Source organism: Myotis nattereri (assembly GCF_964212035.1).
Source record: "Myotis nattereri genome assembly, chromosome: 1".
NCBI lineage: Eukaryota > Metazoa > Chordata > Mammalia > Chiroptera > Vespertilionidae > Myotis > Myotis nattereri.
The window spans coordinates 102,553,521-102,573,164 of record NC_138075.1 but is presented as its reverse complement, the minus strand read 5'-3'; the positions used below and the strand labels follow the sequence as shown (position 1 = coordinate 102,573,164).

Sequence of the window (19,644 nt, the reverse complement as noted above, 5' to 3'; positions counted from 1 at the left end):
TAAGCCCTGAGTCTTTTAATGCCCAGCAATAGCTCCTGAATATTCTAAATGGAAGAAGGGGCCATTCAAATGTCATCTTCTTGACCAAGCTATTAAAGGTTCTGAGGTACCCATATGCACATTAATGCATTAATGCATTAATGCATATTGAAGCAAAAGACTTCATTTTACAGAAAAGATGTAAAACAATATCTTCTAAAGAACAGGGATTTAATCAGCCTTTCCCTTTAACTCCACATACCACTTTTAAATTGCCCGAGATACTGATTTCCTGTTTCCCAGAGTTTATAGGAATTTCAATACAATTTCATTTTTTCCCCTTTTGTTATCAGAATATTGTGTGTCTTGAGGTCTAGATTTTACAAGTTTCTTATAAGAGAGGAATTGAACTGGAATATTTATCTAATTTTTCTTAGCACAATTATATCTGATCTAGAAAATATGGAAGGAAAAAACCCTCGGTTTTGCATAGAATATGTGAAGGCACTCTGCTCACGTTTATCTTAAATATATTTCATAAATTAAGCTGAGCATTTTCAGGGGATATCACAGCGCCATGCACTGTTCTGTGTGTGTCACACCAAGCCAATGGAGACCAGAGCTGGTGTCTCCACCCTAGAGCAGCATTCTCCTTCACTTTCGATCTTTATGGTTTCTATATTGGAGTGATTGAGTAGCTTGGATTCTGGAAATGTCTCTAGTTGAAATGCTGTAGTATTAACCTGCTATATAGAAGTCCCTTTTGTTTCTTTCTACCAATGCCACCTACCAATTTTAATGATTACAGCAGATTTTGCTTTTCAAACAGCACCAGATGGAACTCACGTTCAAAGAACATATCAGAATTAAATATTTCTTTTGTAATTAGTTGCTTCTGATTTATGCAAGAAAATAAATAAATAACATGAGAGTGAGAAAATGTGCTATACATCCAGACATAGCTAATCCCACACAAACAGCATCTCCATTTATTAGCCAAAAAGACAAAGGTCAGCCCTCATTTGGGGACTTCATTTTCCTTACCCCTTTCCTTGTGGTTCTTTTGCTAAAAGTATAGTGGCAGTCAGGGAAGCCAGCCTTTCAACTGCATTTGTTACAACCTTATCTGATGTTATTTTGGCTGGTTGGCTCACATCTAGATGATAGGAAAATTCATCTGTTCATTCACTTGGGATTGTTTTACTATCAGCATAGGCTGTGTTGCAACCAGGAGTTTGTTTCCACCCAGGAAAATGCTTTTCTTTCATTGAAATATGGAAAAATATATTAAATCAGACAATTAAGACTAGAAAAGAAAATGAGTGATGTTCTTTCTACATTGAACTTTTTTTGTACTTGAATATTTTAATTATTTATCAGCATTGTAAATGTTTCCTCACTATCTTTTGCTAAATATGCTTTATCACTACTATCTTGTTTTTCTATAGCATAACTGAATCATTTGTAAAGTTTTGCTTTCCAGTAGCCAGTGTAAATTTTAAACAAATAACCAAAGTAATCATAAATGGTTTCATATTCTGTATAATTATGCAAAATATTTAATTTCCACATAGGGTAACTATAAGATTTAATTATTAATTACTAAGAAATCCTAAATTATTTTTCTATAATTATGGTTTTTGCAATATGAATTGGGGAACAGCATGGGTTGAAGAGGCTTACCCACAAATCTGATCTGGGGTAAGTCCTGATAAGTTCTGTGACTTAGAGAGGTATACACATCACTTTCTTCCTAATTGCTTATCCATAAAACCTTCCCTGTATGATTATTGTGAGAATTGAAAGAGATAGTGTATGTGAATTTAGCCCTTAATAAAATGCCTGACACAGAAATGTTGCTTCATGAATTTTCTATTAATAAGAGTAGTTTTAGCCAACAGTATTTTTCTATGTAATACAGTAATGGTGAAAAAACACATAAAAAGATAGAGAATTATGTCACTGAATATAAAGTGGGTATATTTTGATTGGTAACTATAAAAAGTTTAAGATCAAAATGCATACAAAATAATATTGAATGTAAACTATAAGTGAAAAATAAAATTGAAGAAAAGAAGTTCAACATCTAAGTAACATAATGATCAGGTACTGTGAATTAAGCCCACAGACCCTATAACAGCACTGATGTTTAAATGCTCAGGCTCTACACATGTGTTATCTAAGGAAATGAGCAATTGCTCAAACATATTTTCTTTAGCTTGTAGAGTCTAGTGATTAATTAAACAGCTCTTTGAGTCATCAGAGATGCTCTAAAAAAATCTGACACAAACTGCCTACCGACAAGTGCTCTTCCTGTTTTTAAATCAGACTTTAATTCTTTGTTCTTTATTTTTTCAGGCTTTTGCGTTGACCTGCCTTGGGAATGTTAAAAGCTGGTAAACACTCCCTTGCCAATCTAGATCAACGGGCAGTATTTTATTGAGCAAGACAGATTTTCATTTTAGAAATTAGGCTAGGCCTTCTACATTATGACATTACCAATAGCTGGTTATATGTTATTATTATTATTATTATTATTATTATTATTATAGGAAGCAAGGATATTCATTTCATGGCTCAGAAGCTGCATGCTGATGTTTAACCAACAGTTTGCAAAGGTTTGCTACGTGATTTACTACATAATGCTGAAATGAGTTCTTTGTCCTCAAGTGGTTTCCAGTAAAATGTGTGCCTCTCCTGGCTTCTCTTTATCTGGGGAATGTGTTTCCTGTCATTACTAAGACAATACCATGGACATAAAGCACATGTGGATTATACCTGTAGATATTTTACAACAAAGGGTGAGTCAGAAACATGGTTAGAACCCACACCTTGGAGCCCCTCACTCCAAGAAGCTGCTGGGACACCATCTCCTGCACCCAGAAATGGATGCGGACAGCTGTTTTCTTTTATTAGTGCACTCCCCCCAAATAAAAGTTGGGTCTTTCTCTTCTTTATTTGTTGTCTAGCAATATCTTCATTTGTGTGTGGACCACAGTGAAAGTAAGATGTGGTTAGAGATTCTACGAGAAGTATTGGAATTTTATATTTATATCTATACTAATAAAAGGGTAATATGCTATTTAGACTGGGAGACCTTCCGGACAAAGCCATGGTGATGGGGCTGAGACAGAGGCAGTTAGGGGTGATTAGGCCAGAAGGGGAGGGCAGTTGGGGGCAAGCAGGCCAGCAGGTAGAGTGGTTAGGGGCGATCAGGCAAGCAGGCAGGTGAGCAGTTAGGAGCCTGTAGTCCTGGATTGTGAGAGGGATGCCCGATTGCCAGTTTAGGCCCAATTCCTGTGGACATCCCCTGAGGGGTCCCAGATTGGAGAGGGTGCAGCCTGGGCTGAGGGAGAACCCCTAACCCATGCATAAATTTCATGCACCAGGCCACTAGTTGGAAATAAGATGCCAGATTGAGTCACTTCTGATGATGATGCTACATAAGCTAACTCAAAGGGTGGCCACTAGAACTCAAAAGGATTTTGAGCCTAGCTAGCATGGCTCAGTGGTTGAGCATCAACCTATGAACTAAGAGGTCACAGTTTGATTCCCAGTCAGGGCATATGCCCAAGTTGTGGGCTCAATTCCCAGTTTGGGGTGTGCAGTATGCAGCTGATCGATGACTGTTTCTCATCATTGATCTTTCTATCTCTATTTCTCCCTTCCTCCCTGAAATCAATAGAAATATATATTTTTTAAAAAAGGATTTTGATGAATTTCTATAAAATAATTTACATACCATCATATAAGTACCAGATGTTTGTCACACACAGGGAGTGACACATTAAACAATTTCAGTGAATGTATTTGATGTTCAGCTGTGTACATACCCCCTCTGAACTTCATATCCCCTCACCAGCACCCTTAATATTAAATGTAAGTAGAGTAAACTCAGATGTGAAATCAAATCCATCTTCTAATGAAAAATAAGGCAGCTGTGAAATAATGATATTTTTTTAAAATAAGAAAATAGTGATTGGACCACAGCTGATTGGATTAAAGAAAAGCAGGTTATTTAATTATGGTTATTGTCTGTGTGAATTTTTATGGAAAGAAAGGAACTATTGTTAGGACAATGAACTCTCAAACCCAGAGGGGTGGCTATATTTAGAACTTCTCTGGGTTATATCTTTGTCTTTCCAGCTGCCTTTCTTGAATCATCAATCTTATCTATTAGAATGTGAGGTTGCTAAGAGTTCATCATAATTCAGAAAGCTAAATCACCAAGAGGATGGTCATGGCTGATTTTGAATGGTTTTCATGACAATTGATTATTTTGGCTTTAAGATGACTAGATATCAATATATTTCTTGACAAATGTCTATAGAGGTAGGGAAACCTGGTGTTGTAGATGGGCAGGAATGGAACCTGGTGTTAGATGCATGGGGTCAGACTGGACCTGGGTTTAGCAACCTCAGTACTTGAGTTCTGGGTAGGGAAGAATTAGAGCCAAGACTTCAACCATAAGAGAGCATTTATTTATAAAGTCATAGAGGTGGAAGAAGTAATTCACAGAAGAAATAAGCTTAGGAAACAAGTTATAGAGGTAAAGAAAAGACCCTTAGAGCTTGGGAGTGAGGAAGGCAATAGTAATATGGAATTGGGGGAGGGGGTCTAGGGAAAGGGAAGCGAAAGGCTTGGACATGTTTCTACGAGGGAAAGCACACTGGATCCATGTCCTAAGGGTTTAAGGGTGGAGATTTTAGGGGAATTCCCATGGGAAAAATCTTAATAGAATATTCAGCAGCTTTCCAGGTGTGTCCTTTCGAGATTGTATTCTCCACTGATTGATTGGTTGGTGACAGGGCAGGAGATCCTGAGGTCAGTCTTGGGGTCACTGGTCTGATTTTGTTGCTTTTCTGGGCCTGGAGCTGAAATATAACTGAGGCCTAGATATCTCTAGGGAGGAAAGGTCAGGGGTCCAAACTTCATGTCCACGGATATGCTAGGGGTTGAAAGGTCACCCTGGGGGTGAGGTCTCACCTTACAATTGTCTTTTGCTAGGCACCTGGGGCTTTCTGCCCTGGTGACCTTCTGTACCTGGCTCATTGTCCTAGCTCTGCTCATGTCTGTTTAACTGCCTACCACAGTGGTAGGTTGTTTAGTGTCTATAATTTCATTCATTGATTTCCTTCTCCTTGCCTCTGCACTTCCTGCTCCTCCTTCTCCCTGGAACACTTTTTCCCTTTGTGTCCACTTGCATGCTTCTATTGTGTATTTTTCATATAATAGACATCATAGTCATCTGTGAAATGTCTATAGTCCTTCCAGCTCCAATTCTCTGGTAAAGCGCTTATTCCTTCCTCTGTGCTGCATCACGCTTTCTGCACATTGCCCCATTCTATAGTCATGTGTTTGTGCTTCCCACACTCTTACTGTTCTTGATATCCTCACCACTTAATGCAGAACTTAACAGATGAGCAGTATTAAGTGTCCACTGAATGAATGTCCAATACCAGTGTTCACAGGTAGCATGCTGATTAAATAGATTATGCTACAACCTTACCATGGAATGTCATAAAGCCACTGAAAATGATGTGGTAGAAAAATATCTTGACTTGGAAATATAGCCGTAGAACTAAACAAAAAGAAGCTCATCAAACATAGAAGTAATATGACCACATTTTTATAATAACAAAACATGCACACCATATTCACATACATTTAGAATAAGAAAAAAAAAACTCTGGGAGGCTATTAGTGGTTATTTCCTAATGGTGGTCTTATGGAGATTTTATTTTCTTCTCTAACCTTTTCTGCATCTTATGAATTTTCAATAGGCATCTCTTACTTTTATATATAGAAACACAGATACTCCCTAAAAGAAATCATAAAAGTCTTGATGGAGATAGAGCAAAAACACAACTGGATGAATTCAGCGGTGGCGACATTAACTACACACTTAATATTCTAGGGTGACAAGTGACTTACTCTGCCTACCAGACCAGAAAGTAAAATAAAAGTCACTAGTATAAAAAAAAAAAGAGGAAATGATTAAATCAAGAGAAATTTACACATTGAGGCATGCAGGCAGAAAAGGCTTCTCTTGTGTTCAGAATAACAAATATTTTAATGGGTCTGGAAGATAGATACAGCAGGTGAGACTAAAAAGATAGATCAAGGAAAATGTCATTATTAACTGAGCAGGCCTCACCCATAAGAAAGGTGTACTAACAGACTTGAAGTCCTTCTGAGTCTCCTGACACAGACACCAGCAGAGTGAGCAGTGATGCTTCTGAGACAGAAGGCTATGTATCTCCTTCCAATCATCAGGTATGGGAAGGTCTCTGTTAGGGCATTCCCCATAGGTACTAAGGGAGAAAGTACTTCCCCAACATTGACAGTGAGAGTTCTCATAGTGCGGGGGAGGCTGTTTTATCAGAGTTCTGGGTACCTTCTGATTTTAATTTCAATGAGTCCCAGTTCTAATCATTTTGTGAGGTTGTCACTCATCCGTACTAAACGCGGTGGCAGTAATGTTAGAAAGAAAAATTAAATGAAATGTCAAGTATCCCAGTGTGGTAAATAAGAGAATCTGCAGCTTTATAGCACAGCAGGAAGTGTTATGCAATTACATGGGGAGGTTGCTAATGCATTTCATTGTCATTGAAAAAAGAAAACTTTTTTTATGACAGATCATGCATATGCCTTTGGGGCCTTTCTATCTGAGACCTTGGATGCTTCCTGTGTTGGGTACCTAAATTCTAATCAATTGCTCCTTCCTTCAAGTCAGCTGTTATTAATACTTAGGATTCTTCTAGCTAACCACCAGTTAACTTCTTTTCTACCTGGCAACTAAATTGTAACCTAGAAACAAAATTTGAAAAGCAGGAATATGGCAGTCAGAGAATAAAGTTCTAGAGTTATTTCAAATCTGCCTATGCACTCTTGGAATGTTTAATCATTTCCAAACTGAAGAGCCATTTGTAAGTTTGACAGGAAGAGTTTATTTAAATAGCTCTGCTTCATGCACCTTTGGACATCAAGATCTGAAGGGCCCTTCAGCTTTAAAGTGGATGTGGCATTGGACATGACTCAATGGATAATGAGTAAAACATTAAGTATCCTTAGAGTATTTGAAACTGTTTAGTGCATCCATTGTCCAGAGTACCCATTAACTTTCAGATTGCAACATTAGGAAATCAGAGAGTTTTTACAGCAACTTAAAATCACCTGATTATTCGTCTGGAATTTAGTTAGATTTAGCGTTCCCACATAACACCCACTTAAATTTGTATTTCAAGTAAGCCATGACCTAGTTGTAGTATGTCCCAAATATTACATGGGACATATTTATATTAAAAATATTTGTTGTTTATCTGAAATTCAAATCTAAGAAACAAAAATCCTTACTCTGCACTCCTCATTTCTACTCCATTCCAGATTACAAATCTAGGGCCCATTTCCCTAACCACAACACTCACAGTGCTTTCAAAGTTAGTATTGTTCTGATCTGCATTCTATTTGAAGGAGGTAGAATGCTAAATAGTAATGGAAAATAGGACCATGTTAGACTTGAGTTCTAGTCCAGGCCTCTCAAGCCTCCAATATGTGAGATTATCTTGTTTACCTTGATTTTCTGTTTGTGAAATGGCATATATTGATGTGCTGTTTGGAAAAGGTTTTTAAACTCTCAGAAAATACAGCAATGTCATGAACCCTGTTTTGTCTTTTGCACCAGGGATTAAACAATCATGGTTGCAGCAATGAGAAAGGTCTTTCCCAGCAATTGCCTACCTAGAGCAATTGCTGTCTTCTCCCATTTGTGCCTTTTGTTAGAGGAATGGTAGGGGGATCTTGGGGTTGTTGATGCCAGAGGAATTAGGGTCTATTGATCCGAGGTTGGTAGACACTACACTGTGGAGCCCACAGGGGAAGATGCTCCAGGTGATGGCAGTGCAGGGATGGGCAGCTGACCTCATGTGTATTGTCTTGCAGGTGGACTTGGGCCTTCTGCGCTTTGTCACTGCTGTTGGGACACAGGGAGCTATTTCAAAGGAAACCAAGAAGAAATACTACGTCAACACTTACAGAATAGACATTAGCTCCAATGGGGAAGACTGGATCACCATAAAAGAAGGAAACAAGCCTGTTGTAAGTTTGGCTGCCATCCTTTCAACCAATTTAGTCTTTGAAATGGATGATCAATTTTACTTGTTTGGGAGCTTTCAGTCTGGTCTGGTTAATTTTTTAATTGATTTAAAATGAAAAGAGCAATTAGAGGTTTAAAGCTGACCAAAGGGGTCTCATGTTCCCAGATCCAGAAGCCCAAAGCAAATTATATGAATGTGTCCAAGAAAAGTCAATACCAGCCAAATCAAGTGTCAGACTCAAGAATCACTTTATACATCCCACAAGGACAAGGACTATGCATAAGATGAATACTGTCCTCTTAGGATCATAGGAGTTGTTTTGTTTTCCCTGTGTTTCTCCATTCTTTTTCATGGATTTATTCTTTCTTCCTCTCTGTAACAGGCTAGTTTTAGAAAAGTCCTTTTCATCTATCCTCTGTGGCTCACAAACTAATTTGCAAGTGTGTTTGGCTGCTTCTGTGAGAATACACTGTAAATAAAACCAAGTTAGTCCATCATGTTCCCTAAGATCACATACATGCCACCTCCTCACTGCTTAACCAAGGAGGAAAACCCCTGTCCCTGGGAGCTTTACCCTAAATCATTTGGAACTGAGGTGATTTTTTCTCAGCCTTCTTGTTTACTTAAAGTTATGCTAGCTCTGATTTAGCAATCAAAAGATTTCTGAGAACTCACACTTGCTGTTTCTCCAAAAGTAAAAGCTTGCTGAAGCTGAGTAAAATGTATAGAATTGATAAGGATAGTAGCAAAGATCCAGGTACAGTGACTTGAAATCCTGGATTTGAGAAGAGGTCAGTTAACATGTCCTTGTCTCTCTCTGGAGCATTCATGGCCTTGACTTCCTCCTGGCCCTAAACTGAGAAAAGCCTCCAGGTGTGAAGTGAGAGAACTATTAATTCCCTTTGATTAACTGCAAAGCCCTCACTCTTGTTTAGGGGAGATAAGATTGAAGTGGATGTAGATATGCAGCTGCTATATGGGAGGAAAGTTTTGTGGTCAGGCAAGTTCAAGGCCACTATCTAGCTGGTGAGGACACGAAATCAATCCTCCACCTGGGAAAGAAAAACACTCATAGTCAACATTCGTGGTAGTTAAGCAAGTAAATTCAACCCTGAGTTTCATGGCTTATTCTTGTTTTGGAGTAGTTTTTTGCAGACATGCTTTAATTTCAAACAAATAGATTGGGGGTCAGGGGTGGGGAACATACTAATGCCAAGGACACACCACAAGCAAGAGAATCCAGAAAGCCCAACCAGTACGACTCGGTGGTTGAGTGTTGACCCATGAACCAGGAGGTTGAGATTTGATTCCTGGTCAGGGCACATTCCAGTGGGGGGTTTGCCAGTGGCAGTGGCAGTTGATCAATGATTCTCTCTCATCATTGATGTCTCTCTCTCTCTCTCTCTCTCTCTCTCTCTCTCTCTCTCTCTTTCTCCCTCTCTTTGAAATCAATAAAAACATATTTTAAAAAGAGAGAGAGAGAGTGCGAGAACTAACCTCTGACCTTCAGGCCATTTCTTTAAAAAAAAATGAGTGCTACCCTAGCTCGTTTTGCTCAGTGGATAGAGCATCAGCCTGCAGACTGAATGGTCCAAGGTTCAATTCTGGTCAAGGACACATGTTCGGGTTGAGGGCTTGATTCCCAATAGGGGGCATGCAAGAGGGAGCTGATCAATGATTCTCTTCCATCATTGATGTTTATATCTCTCTCTCCCTCTCCTTTCCTCTCTGAAATCATTTACACACACACACACACACACACACACACACACACACACACACTAGGGGCCTGGTGCAAAAAATTTGTGCACTGAGGGGGGGTGTCCCTCAACCCAGCCTGCCTTCTCTCACATACTGGGAACCCTCAGGGGATGTCCTAGTGGCGTCTGGCCTCCCTTTGTGGGAGTCGACCAGGCTGATCAGGGGAAGGCACCACCCCCATCACCCTGCTGCTGCAGCCACTGCCAGTCACTGCAGCCAGCAAGGTTTTTTCATCAACACAGACTCCAATCCCTTCACCATGAAAAAATAACAACTTTCTTTAGGCATTTTCAAGATGTGTCTTTCATATAATAATAATTTCTTTATTATTTTTTTTTATCCTCACCTGAGGATATGTTTCCATTGATTTTTAGAGAATGTGGAAGAGAAAGGGAAAGACAGAGAGAAACATCAAAGTGAGTTTGATTGGTTGCCTCCTGCATGAGCCCTGGCCTGGGCCCCAGCCAGGGAGGAGCCTGCAACCTAGGTGCATGCCTTTGGTCAGAATTGAACCCACACCCTGCATTCAGCAAGCCGAGGCATTATCTACTGAGCCAAACCGGCTAGGGCAGGATATGATATTCTTAGCCCTCCAGCAGTGGACCTTCGTTTTTTTCGCCAGGAGTGTGGTGAAAAACCCTAGATCACCTTTTTGGATTCTTATTACCCAAGTTACTAAGAATATTACCAGTGGCATACAGGGAGGTTAACCAACGAGCGGTCAGAAAAGGTGTTTCCTCTGTAGTTCACACCAATAGCCGGCTTGACCCCCCCGCCCCCCACCCCCCGCAGGCCTGACACCTCTGGCTCAGGCTTCTTCAGGCCTGGGCAGGGGACCCCATCTCCCCCTGATCACCGGCTCTGCCCTCGCCCAGGCCTGACACCTCGGCCAGAGGCTTTGAGCCCCATCACCCTCCGATCGCAGGATCAGCCCCTCGCCCAGGCCTGACACCTCTGCCAGAGGTGTCAAGCCTGGGCAGGGGACCCCCATCTTCCCCCAATCACAGGCTCTACCCCCCACCCAGGCCTGATGCCTCTGGCCCAAGCGTCAGGCCTAGGCAGGGGACCCCCAGACTCCTCCGATTGCCGGCTATGCCCCCAGCCCAGGCCTGACGTCTCGGCCAGAGGCATCGACCTCCATCACCCTCCGATCGCTGGATTGGCCCCTTGCCCAGGCCGGACACCTCCGCCAGAGGTATCAGGCCTGAGCAGGGGACACCCATCTCCCCCCCATCACCAGCTTCTGGGCGGCTTCTGGGGCTTCTGGGGCTGGCCTGCGGCCCAGGATGGCGGCTCGCACTGGCGGCTGCGCTGTCCTGCCCTGCCTGCAGTATGCAAATTAGCCGCCATCTTTGTTGGTGGTTAATTTGCATATCGCACTGATTAGCTAATGGGAGGTGTAGCGAAGGTATGGTAATTACCATGTTTGTCTATTATTTGCTAGGATAATAAAATAAATTAAAATAGTGCTACATCTTCAAGACCTTCTCTGCAGCTATTGTCCATTCGGCTGTCTACAGGGTTCAGAGAGGTGTCAGGAAGCACACACAAGTCCTTAGGGAGTATCTGGCAATGGACACAGCTCTGTTTAGATGTCCACTATCAGAACACTCTGGCACACATAAGAGCTTTCAGAGTGGGAAGCAAAAAGAATATATAGTGTGTCCCAAAATTCACGCAAGAAGTAATTTTGACAGAAAACACAGGTTTATAATTAAAAATTGTAAATTTTTTATTGATTAATAAAGTATACAGTATGAGGTTATGTATGGAATAGCACATAAGGTAAATGGCTTCCATGGCTTTGCTGGCACATATGCAAAGCCGTGGTCTTCATTGGTCTTCATTGTTCCTGCTCCTGGGCCATAATTGGTACTTGGTAATACTTATCAAATTGAAGGGATTGAAATCAAAGGGCAACAGATATTAGAATCTGATTCAATAAACCAAGTAAAATTAGGCTTTTATTTTTTGTTGTTGTTGTTGTTAATGCTCACGCAAAATTCAAATCTTGCGTGAATTTTGGGACACCCTGTAGAAAGGTTCAGTAAAGATAAAGACCTGGCATCTGTCTGAGCACTTTTAATGAACCTAGTAAAATCTGAGCTTCCACTTGAGTCTAGTTATTGTTGGCCACTTGCCTTTCTCCATATGTTGGGGCCTTTCAGCCACTGCCCTCTACCATCTTTCCGACTTTCCTTGGGAAGAGCTGGCTGTACCTCAGCTGGAACAGCCTGGGACCATCACAACCTCAGCAGTCCTCCTCATGTTGAATAGAATGCATGTCCTTAGGTTGTTTTCAGGAAAAAAAAAATTCCCTCAGTGTGAGCCAAGAGTTGGCACATGCAGTGCTCCTAACAGACTGCTGGGCTTCCCTGAAGTGGACTTGTTGACACGTTAAGCACCATAGTTTGGGACTCTACTCTTTCTGGCAGCTACCTATTATTCTTTGTCACACAAAAATGCTCCCACACAGATTGTTTCCCAGAGAGAGATGCTGAAGTAGGATAGGCATCTGAAGCCCATCACAGGCTGGGATAAATTATCATATTAAATTTTCTCCGGAGAGAGATCAGGCTAACAGCCAACTTTGGAAAGCATTGACCCCCTTCAATTGTGCAGGCCACTTAAGCTAAATGAAGTAAAAACACCATCTTGACTTTTACAAGCCCTTTCTCCCAGGAGAAGAGCAAACCTTGGGAAACTGTGGTTCTCCTCTACAAAGTTATTTGGGAAGGTAGCGAGGAATCTCATGCTTCCAATGAGCCCAGTAAACTCGAGTTACACCACCTGAGAAGAGGAGTCTGGCCTGGCTGTGCTTGTCACCCATGGCATGTAACTGAGACAGCCACTTTCATACAGGCCATCCCCAATCCAGGGCCAAGTAAAATCCAGGAAAATGGAAGCTTTCTGTTTCATCTGAGCTGAGTCTACTGCCAGAATGTTCCATGAAGGCAAACAGCCTCCGCTGCTTGGACATCTTGCCAGAGAACATGGCTGTGGCACCTGGCCTGGCACCATGGCCCTGACAAATACTTGTGGGAAACTGGTTTGTGACGGGCAATCGTTACACCTGTGGTTAGAATAAAATGACTCCTTTTAAAACTAGAAGCAGAAGCTCTGGAAAAGCTGAGTTTTAATTACACATTATTTATAACTAAGTTTTTATTTTGACCACTAAAACAAAATTTTGCCAATAACTAAGAAAGATTAAAGTCATTAATGAATGTCAGAGAAAAGATCTTCCATCAAGAAATGGGAGTTGAAAGAGAGAAAGCCACTTGAACTTGTGCTATAGCTGGGAACAGAGAATTTAAAAAACAGACCTTCTGGGAGTTCCTGGGAAAGTAAAATAAGGAGAGTTCCCATCAAATGTCCTTAGCATTTTGTAGGTCCATATGATAAAGTTAATAATTGCCCACTTTGTAATATAATAGTGTGCATTTTTAAATAAATATTACCCTTCTAACAGTGCTTCTGGAGGCTCTAGCCACTCTGAAAATTAAATGGATGGTTAGGACAATATTCTACATTAGACATGATTCTTTCTGATTGCCATCATTTGAAAAAAACCCAAAACAAACACATGGTAAATTATTAACACTACCTCAACCTGGATAGACAATGTTGAAATTGTAAATTTCAACCGTTTGTGAAAACATATTTTGGATTTGTTTTCAATCCCAAAATCCTATTATTAAAGGGCCCTTTCTTTTTTCCATATAGATCTTTCAGGGAAACACCAACCCCACAGATGTTGTGTTTGGAGTTTTCCCCAAACCACTGATAACTCGATTTGTCCGGATTAAACCTCTGACTTGGGAAAATGGCATATCTATGAGGTTTGAAGTATACGGCTGCAAGATAACAGGTAAGGTCTGGCTTAAAGATTGCCTAGTGTAAATATGTCTCACTTCTCCACATACAGCGCAGCTAGAGAGCGGTCGGGTTCCTGAGTAGGGGTAGCTGGGGATTGAGAAAATGAAAGAAAGAGACAGACACAGAGATAGAAGAAAAAGCTGGGGCCGGGTGGGACCACTGTCCTCTGATGATGAGACAGGGACAGAAACAGTGACCCAAAGCTGATACAGTGTATTTATTTTATACAGAAAAAAACAGGAAGTTTTACTAAAAGTCAAGACAAAGGAGATTATTTTCATTCTTGGGTGGGCCTGAGTCATATTCATCCCTGGATTTAAATAACAAAACCCACCCCCTGGCACCTGGGCTGAAGGTCAAGCCTACCACACTCCTGCCTTTTGGCAAAATGTGTTTCCAGGATGTGACTTTGCCAACACCACTGGCTTCAGCTGATAATAATTAAATAAATGCCCATGTGCCTTCCCAGGCACTCTCTATAGCCTAGTTATCTACACTAATAAAAGACAAACATGCAAATTGACCGTATCTTTGCTAGACCTTAAGCCACGCCCACCAGCAAATCAGAGCAACTGTATGCAAATTAACCCAAACAAGATGGTGGCCAGCAGTCATGGAGCTGGAGCAAGCAGGCAGCTTGGTTGCTCCAGTGATGGAGGAAGCCAAGCTTCGCGCCTGCTGCGACCGGCTCTGAGCACCACTCAAGGCAACAAAGTTTCAATTATAGAAGATAAATAAACTCAGATTTTGAGATCAATCACTTCTTTCTCAGAATGCATGGATAAAACTGCAATTCATTCATTCACTCATTCATTCAAAAATCAGCAGGTGGAACACATTATGTTCCAGGCACATAAGACACAATAACCAAGGGCCTAAATAGACACCTTTCAAAAGAGGACATCCAGAAAACCAAGAGACATATGAAAACATGCTCAAAGTCACTAATCATCTGAGAGATGCAAATCAAAACAACAATGAGGTACCATCTCACACCTGTCAGACTGGCTATCATCAACAAATCAACAAATGACAAGTGCTGGAGAGGATGTGGAGAAAAAGGAACACTTCTGCACTGCTGGTGGGAATGCAGACTGGTGCAGCCACTATGGAAGACAGTATAGAGTTTCCTCAAAAAACTACAAATGGAACTCCCATTTGACCCTGTGATCCCACTTCTAGAACTATATCCCAAGAAACCAGAAACACCAATCAGAAAGGATATATACACCCTTATGTTAATAGCACCACAATTCACCATAGCTAAGATCTGGAAACAGCCTAAGTGCCCATCAGTAGATGAATGGATTAGAAAACTGTGCTACATCTACACAATGGAATACTATGCTGCTGTAAAAAAAAAAGGAACTCTTACCATTTGCAACAGCATGGATGGAACTGGAAAGCATTATGCTAAGTGAAATAAGCCAGTCAATGAAGGAAAAATACCACATGATCTCACTCATTTATGGATAATAAAGACCATTATAAACTTATGAACAAAAGTAGATATAGAGGCAGAGCTGCCTCGAACAAACTGTCAAACTACAGCGGGAAGGCCGGGGAGGGTTGGGGGGCAGAAGGGGGTGGTAAGAGATCAACCGAAGGACTTGTATGCATGCATATAAGCATAACCAATGGACATAAGACACTGGGGGGTAGGGGAGGCCAGGAGATTGTTAAGGACGGGGGAAAAAAAGGAGACATATGTAATAATCTTTGTAATACTTTAAGCAATAAAACAATTTAAAAAAAATAACACAATAAAAAATAAGCCCACCAGGGACACTTCTACTTTCATCAGCTTTCACTATAAGGGGAACATGGCCTCTAAAATAAAATTTTCTCACTGGAGTGTCTGCTTGACGGAGCTTATTGTAGGTTCAATTTATTGTCTAGCATGCACTGTCAAATTATTGGATACCATTTAGTAAGCACTTACTCTAAACGAGGTATGTTACATATATTCTTTCCCTGAATCCTTATTATGGCTGAATTAAGTTTAATCTTTTAAATATATGTATTTTTATTGATTTCAGAGAGGAAAGGAGGAGAGAGAAAGATGGAAACACCAATGATGAGAGAGACTCAATGATGGGCTGCCTCCTGCACTCCCCTATTAGGGATCAAGACTACAACCCAGGCATGTGCCCTGACTAGAATAGAACCATGACCTACTGGTTCATGGGATGCCACTCAACCACAGGGGCACACTGGCCAGGCTGAAATAAGGTTAATCTTACTGACCAAGAAATGAAGGTCAGAGGGACTAAATGTCTTGCTTATGGTTACATGTTCACTAATGGATAGTTCAGAGCCAAGCTTGGATGTCTGTGTACCTTCTATTCATGTGACCATCATTATAACATGATAGCCTCTTTAAGAAAGCCTGCCTTGATAATTATTTGGATTTTGTAGCTGTCTTGCTAAAGAGAAAATATCTAAAATAAAGTAGGGGTCACAAATAACAAACTAGCCCTATGAGCCTAAAAGCAGTATCTTACTTGGAAAAACAAAACAAAACCACAGGCTATATACTAGTTGTAAAATAGAATTTACTATTTCAGATATCTGCTTAGCCAAGTCATTTAATCATTTTAAAAAAATACAATATATTATTTGCCTCTTTACATGTGAAGACTCACACATTCTTATAATTAACTCTCAGGAAAATCTTTATAAAAATGAAAACAGAGCATTCAGGGTTAAATAAGTATTTTATTTAACTAAAAGGAGAGCCTGGAAATTCAGAGTTAAGACTAACACATTTAGAATTTTTATAAAGTTTACCTCTTTTTTTTTTTTTTTTTGTACAGTAACATGAGATTAAGTTGGAGTAATAGGACAGAAATTTTCACCTTGATTTCAAATGGCCTTGTTTCTGCAAATTTACGGGTATCTCTTAAATTTGTAATGCTCTGAAAATGACCTAGAACTTTCCCTTATATAACTTCTGAGAAAAAAATAAAGCCAAGGTTAAATCTTACTTTTCAATGTCCTTTCCTCCTCCAAACCCTCCCACCCAATTCCTGCCTCTAAGGCCTTGACTTTTCTAAGTCTTAGGTCCTAAAACAATAAACATGCCTGTCTCTATGTTGGAAATAAATAACATTTTGGTAAGAAATCATATGTCAGTTTTTACTTTCTAAAATGGGCTCTACTGTAAACAGTATAGTTTTATTTTTTCCCCCACTTAGTTTGTTCTTTTCTAAATTACTTACAATTTCATGGAAAATTGCCTGGGTCACTTTTTTTTCCCCCCTTCAAAAATTCAGTATTTCTTTATATAAAAATAAAAACAATAGAGTTGGCCTTCATGAAATGAGAAATTAAATACCCTAAATAAGTATACTAATATAACGTTAAAAGATAGTTCACAGGCTTTTAAAAATTGTTTACTTTTCATTACTTTTAGTGAATCAGTTATTGATTCTGTTTTGAATTTTTAAACTTACTCTAAAGGTTACGTTTTACTGCTCTTTTAAAAATGAAAACATTGCATTGTATTTATTTAAATGAAAGGGAACTCTGTCATGACTGCTATTTTCTTCAGAATGCCCCATGGACAAGTCATAACAGTACTGATAGCCATACCAATACAGTGAGAATAACAGCAGGATCATTCTTTTCCTTCTAGGTCTGTCCTGACCTGGCCACTTTTTTTTAGCTACTTAGTCTCTTAGAACTACACCTTCTTTATCTCTTAATTGGGTATAACCCACCTACTTGTAACAAATTTAACAGACTTTAAAGTCATATAAATGCCAGAATAAGAAAATTAAAAAACTAGAAGTATTGCCCAATTAATTTTTAAAATCAGTATATTCATTCAACAAAAGATAGCTATTGAGACAACAGCTAAGAGAAAGTTGCCAAGGTAGTTAGTGAGTAAAAGGAGAAATTCTTGCAATTTAAACTCCTTAACTATAGTTCATGAGGTCACCTCTAGAATTCAACATTAAAAAGATAAAACAGGAGGAGAACATTCCATACAATATGCAAATAGACGGAATGGCGGAACAACCAAACAACCGAACAACTGGTTGCTATGATGTGCGCTGACCACCAGGGGGTGCACGCGGAACATGGCGGGTGTTGACAGCATGCCGGCAGAGCACAGAACATGGCGGGCATCAGCTGTGGTGGGATGGTGGAGCAGGTGAGTTGGGGCACCAGACCAAGGTGTGGCACTGGTCGCTGGCATCAGGGTGAGCCTTTGGTGGTTACTGGAAATTCTTTGCTCCTGTGCACCATGATGCCGCCAGGCACTCGCACCTGCTGCCAGCACTGGCCCCTGCTTACACCCACTGCCAGCACCAGAGCCGCCGCTTGCACCCACTGCTGGCGCCCAGCCCTGATCGCTTAGGTGTTGTCAGTGGGTGTGAGTGGCAGCTGCCAGCCCAGATTTGCCCTAAGGGCTTCTCCACTTCCCCCTGCTCCTGAGGGCCAATCAGGGCAGCAGCCACTGCTCACACCCGCTGCTGGTGCTGGCCTCAATTGCTCCGTGCCATCAGTGGATGCCAGCGGGGCCAGCACCATCAGTGCGTGGGAGTGGCAGCGAGAGCAAGGCTGCAGGCAGACAGGGGACCTGGAGCCGTGGTGGGAGGGGCCAGATGGAGGCATAGAGGATGGGCCGAGACCTGCCCCTGTGCCCACCACAGCCTTGCCACCCACAGATTCTTTCAAGGTGCACAGATTTGTGCACTGGGCCCCTAGTTTACTATAAATCTACTAAGTACCTTTCAATGTGCCCAGCACTCAGGAGACAGGGATAAAAGGCAAGGCACTTGCCTTCATGGAGCTTACCATTTAGTTCAGTGGTCATCAAACTGCGGCTCGTGAGCCACATGCGGCTCTTTGGCCCCTTGAGTGTGGCGACGAAGTTTCGATCGCACTGTACGTGCGTGCCCGCACATGGTATTTTGTGGAAGAGCCACACTCAAGGGGCCACAGTTTGCCAACCACTGGTTTAGTGGAAAGGCGCCAGTTCACAAATACATACCACATGCCAGCTGTGTTAAGTGCTTTGTATCCACGAGCTAATCCATTATCAGAACAGCTGTGAATGGTTATGTGAGAATGACATACACCATTTTCCAGGTGAGAGAACTAAGGTTTTGAAAGGTACTAAATTGCTCAAAGAAATAAGCTAGTGCCATGGTCGGCAAACTGCGGCTCACGAGCCACATGTGGCTCTTTGGCCCCTTGAGTGTGGCTCTTCCTAAGCCTTAGGAGTACCCTAATTAAGTTAATAATAATGTACCTGCCTATATATTTTAAGTTTAAAAAATTTAGCTCTCAAAAGAAATTTCAATCATTGTACTGTTGATATTTTGCTCTGTTGACTAATGAGTTTGCCGACCACTGAACAGCAAGTGGAATTTAAACTCAGGTTTGTCTAAATCAGTGGTTCTCAACCTTGGCTGCACATTAGAATCACCTGGGAATCTTTTTAAAATCCTGATTTCTGGGCCTCATACTCCGGAAATTCTGTTTCTTTGTTACTAATGTTGTGGCCCCACCCCATAACAAAGAAACAGAATTTCTGGAGGATGAGGCCGAGAAATCAGGATTTTAAAAAGATTTCCAGGTGATTGTAATGTGCAGCCAAGGTTGAGAACCACTGGTCTAAATTCAAATGAAAATGACCACATATATGCAAAATGACTTTCCCTGAATTTAAACATTTATATAAATCACTAGAGGCCTGGTGCAGAAAAATTTGTGCACTCGAGGGGTTCCCTCAGCCCAGCCTATGCCCTCTTGCAGTCCGGGACCCCTCGGAGGATGTCCACCTGCTGGCTTAGGCCTGCTCCCTGGGGGATTGGGCCCAAACTGGCAGTCAGACATCCCTCTGGCAGCCTGGCAGCCCTCGGGGGATGTCCACTTACCAGCAGGGAGCAGACCTAAGCTGCAGTCGGACATCCTT

At 41.1% G+C, this 19,644-nt stretch overlaps 1 protein-coding gene across 3 annotated transcripts in view; it reads left to right on the top strand.

The window, feature by feature from the left end:
• NRP1 (neuropilin 1) overlaps nucleotides 1-19,644 on the top strand; it is a 173,750-nt gene that overhangs the window by 98,496 nt on the left and 55,610 nt on the right. For 2 of the 3 annotated variants that reach the window (XM_081109670.1, XM_081109669.1), the window contains exons 7-8: nucleotides 7,921-8,076; nucleotides 13,563-13,707. In XM_081109670.1, the coding sequence (XP_080965796.1) occupies nucleotides 7,921-8,076; nucleotides 13,563-13,707 (301 nt within the window). Of the gene's footprint in view, nucleotides 1-2,531; nucleotides 2,598-7,920; nucleotides 8,077-13,562; nucleotides 13,708-19,644 lie in introns of all 3 variants that reach the window. The other variant, XM_081109668.1, reaches the window with a different exon arrangement.